Genomic DNA, 3,980 nt, shown 5'->3' on the forward strand with positions numbered 1-3,980 from the left:
GCGGGAGCTTATCACCCTCTTCATCCCTTTTTTGTGGGGGTGGCCAATTATTTTGGTGTCGCCCTCTTCCAAATAACTCCAAACGGATATAGAATGCTGGCCGCACTCTATATCCTGTATAAACTTAAGAAATGGCCAGAACCTTCACCCCACGAGGTCAACTATCTCTTTGACCTCAAGTCTAACCCGCAACAACACGGAACGGGTTTCTTTCATTTTTGTCACCAGGAAACCAATCGAATATTCCTGAGTGACACTACGCATATCTCGAATGTGGGGCAGTATAATACGGAGTACTTCCTTACCCCGGACATATCCAGCAACAATCTGGCCTTCGCACGAGGAGGTAAGCACCGTTTCTGACTGGCCGATACTTTTACTCAAGGTGTCTCCTTTCGTTTTTCTTAAACTGTAATCTGTTTTTCAGGCCCTTGGTTACGTCCAACCCCAACACCAGACATGGTGTTGAGGTCTAATACTCTGGCCAGGATGTCCGACGCAGCAAAAAGCGTCAAGATCCTGGTGACTGAAGAAAACTTGAGGCGGTCTGGCCTCCTGGCTCCTTGCCATGAAACTAGAGGGTCCGTGGTGGACGAAGCCACTACCGAGGGGGTTCCCGAGCAGCAACCTCCTGTGTCTCCTCGGAGGAGGAGGCCAACGGGGATTACTATTAGGGAGCCCACGGGCAATCCTTCCGCAGAAAGGCCTTCTGCTCCCCAAGGCAAGAGGAAACAAAAGGCCAAAGAGCCAGCTGTGGATTTGGGAGAGTCCTCTGATGAGAGCGGTAACACTATTTTACTTTTAAATGGTTTGCCAATTCCCTGTCATTTGTTCGACGGGGAAGGCAACTTTACGTATACTCCAAAATTAGGGCCAGATTTCTTCATGCCAGATAATGAGTATATGACTAATAGAGTCAATAGTGTAGCGACCAGTAGTTGTAGCTCGGGTATTCACTTTGTTGCCTTTCTTCTGTTGCATATAATATATTTTCATCTGCCTCTTATTCTTATCAGTTTCCTGTGTTTACTTGCATGCAGATATGGCCACTCCCATTATCTTTGACATGTACCAGGCCGAGGAGGAAGAGGAGGTTCCCCAACTCCAGTGGAGATCCAAGAGGAGAACTGGCGAATCCAGCCGAGGCCCTCCAGCCAAGAAGGGTCGAACAGAAGACCTTCCCAAGGACGCGCCAACTGGGCAAACTCCTGGGCCAACGGGGCAAACTCATCCACCAGCTCCTACTGAGAAGCAGACTCCTCCTGCCCCACCAAATCCTCCGGCTGCGCCCACTAGAGAGGAAATCACTCGTGAAGAAGCTCTTGGGGCCAAACTCATGAGTCGTACCCTTCGATCAGCAAGGGATCGCCTTGACCGCATTGGCAAAGGTGACCGTGTCAGAGATGCAATGGTCGAGGTTGAAAACATGGGGGTCGACCAGGTTCTGAACAGGGCCCTGAATGAAATCTCCAGTGTGGGTATTTCTTCACTTTTTTAAGTCTTAGTCTTTTATTCTTCACAGTAGGTTCTAACTCTTTCCTTTGTTCACAGGCCTTGCTATCTGCTATCACTTCTCGTACCCGTATCCAGGCTTCCATCGAGCAGGCCAAGGCAAAGGCCACTGAGAGGCATCAAGTGAAGGTGGCTGAGGAGCTTTCAGCTGCAGAGGCTAGGCACGCCAAGGAGTTGGAGGCAATGGCTCGAGAAAGGGATGCTGCGGTGACCAAATTGTCAGAGGCTGAAGCTGCAAAAGATGTCGCGGTAAAGTTGAGGCAGCAGTATTGAGAGTCCAACCAAACCCATCTTTGCGAGATCAAGCATCTGGGAGAGACACTCAAGTCCAAGGACGAGGCTATTGTCACTCTTGAAGGCAAGGTGAAGCAGCTGGAGCTTGACAACTCCAAAAATCTTGAAAAGTACAAGTGGACGACGCTCCGATGTTTCTACAACTTCTGGAAACATAATCAAGGTGCCGACTTTAGCTATCTTTCGGAGGAAGTTAGGACTACTGAGTTGGCTCGCTGCACCTCTCAACTGGCCGAAGAGGAGGCAAGACTGAGGATCCCTGCTTCTCCAAGCATCGTTGGTGTAGAAGAAGAAGAAGTTGTCGAGGACGCAACCAACCAGGATGTTGCCCAGGACCCTCCAGCCCCAAATGCCTCTTAAACTTTCCCATTTATTTTTTCTCTCTTTTTGGCCACACGGCCTACGGGTCGTGATGTAAAGACAATAATTTCTTTTTAAACTTTGCTGCACGGGTAGCAAATCTTTTTTTCTTTTATTCAAACAGTTACATCCAAGCAGCAATGCTTGCGGTGTAAAAGCTTAAATCTTGATGCTATAATATCTTTATTTATTATAACATTTGTCCATATGACCGAACTTAGCATAGTACTTTGGCATGATTTAACAAAACATAAATTTTGAAAAATACTCTAAGTACTGCAGCATGCTTTCACTCATTTTGTTCATGTGTTTACATACCTTGCGAGTATGCTTCGCTATCGATGTGCCTTATATGCCCCCCAAGTGATCGAGGAGCTTTAGGTCCTAGGTCACTTGCCTTGACCATGGCCTGTTTGAACATTCCTGTTCGTATGAAAATTGATACTTGTAATACAGCAAAACAACACACGTAATGAACAAATACTTGTAAACGTAAATTCACAATGGTTGGCAAGAATGACTGACTGCGCACAGTCCTTTATAATCTCGTATTAAAAAAATGGACTAAACATGTCTTTACGAGTGATTCTATAATAGAACCTTACATATACGAGTAGTTAGCCATACAACGTGGCTAACCCTCTTTGCAAAACTTGTAAAAATTGAAATTTAATACAAGCCAGTCCTTTAAAAAGGGTTGTTTACTGATAATACTTGCGCAGGTGTTCTCCATTCCAATAGCGGGGAACGAGATCTCCATTTAAGCGTGCAAGTTTGTATGTGCCTGGATGAAGGACTTCTTCAATTTGGTAAGGTCCTTCCCAATTGGGTCCAAGCACTCCAGCAGTAGGGTCACGGGTATTTAAGAAAACTCGTCGTAACACCAAGTCACCGACATTGAATTTTCTTTCTTTAACTTTGGAGTTAAAGTACCGGGCGAATTTTTGCTGATATGCACCAACTCGGAGTTGAGATTTCTCTCGTATCTCATCAATTGAGTCTAGGGACTCCATCATTAGCTGGCTGTTCTGATCCTGGTCGTAAGTCAAACACCGATGTGAGGGGGGATCTAACTCAACAGGCAACATGGCCTCATACCCATAGGCTAGGGAAAATGGAGTATGTCCTGTTGCTGTTTGGTGAGACGTTCTATACGACCAGAGGACTTCAGGCAACTGCTCTGGCCACGCTCCTTTAGCTTCTTCAAGTCTTTTCTTCAGGGTGTCTTTAAGAGTCTGGTTTACGGCTTCGACCTGCCCGTTTGCTTGGGGGTGTGCAACTGAAGAAAAGCTTTTAATAACTCCATGCCTCTCGCAAAAATCGGTGAATAAGTCGCTGTCAAATTGGGTCCCGTTGTCTGAAACTATCTTCCTGGGCAAACCATATCTGCATACAATGTTCTTGATGACGAAATCAAGAACTTTCTTGGTCGTGATGGTTGCGAGTGGTTCAGCTTCGGCCCATTTGGTGAAGTAATCAACTGCCACAACTGCGTACTTTACTCCGCCTTTCCCTGTAGGCAGGGATCCAATCAAATCTATCCCCCATACCGCAAAAGGCCACGGGCTCTGCATCTGCTTCAGTTCGTTTGGAGCTGCTCGTGGAATCTTGGAGAACCTTTGACATTTATCACATCTTTGTACATACTCCATCGAATCCTCGTTCATCGTTGGCCAGAAGTAGCTTTGCCTTAGAATCTTTTTTGCCAAACTCTGCCCCCCAGCGTGATCCCCGCAGAAGCCTTCATGCACCTCCTTCATGAGCTCCTTAGCCTTTTCTGGTGTAACGCACCTGAGTAGTGGCATTGAGAATCC

General features: G+C 46.6%; 1 protein-coding gene across 1 annotated transcript; it reads left to right on the forward strand.

Moving 5' to 3' along the window:
• Positions 1–895: 895 nt before the first annotated feature.
• Positions 896–3,567, forward strand: LOC133800896 (uncharacterized). The gene is made up of 2 exons (XM_062239003.1): positions 896–1,474; positions 1,552–3,567. The coding sequence occupies exons 1-2, from the start codon at positions 1,043–1,045 to the stop codon at positions 1,783–1,785; spliced, it is 666 nt and encodes a 221-aa protein (XP_062094987.1). The 5' UTR covers positions 896–1,042; the 3' UTR covers positions 1,786–3,567.
• The last annotated feature ends 413 nt before the right edge of the window (positions 3,568–3,980 follow it).

The sequence above is a fragment of the Humulus lupulus genome, chromosome 9 (assembly GCF_963169125.1).
Source record: "Humulus lupulus chromosome 9, drHumLupu1.1, whole genome shotgun sequence".
Lineage (NCBI taxonomy): Eukaryota > Viridiplantae > Streptophyta > Magnoliopsida > Rosales > Cannabaceae > Humulus > Humulus lupulus.

Excerpts from the sequence above, each read along its gene's own strand:
- LOC133800896 (XM_062239003.1), top strand. The coding sequence starts at position 1,043 with ATGGCCACTCCCATTATCTTTGACATGTACCAGGCCGAGGAGGAAGAG. Across the intron at positions 1,475-1,551 it reads CCCTGAATGAAATCTCCAGT|GCCTTGCTATCTGCTATCAC; the intron begins GTGGGTATTTCT and ends CTTTGTTCACAG.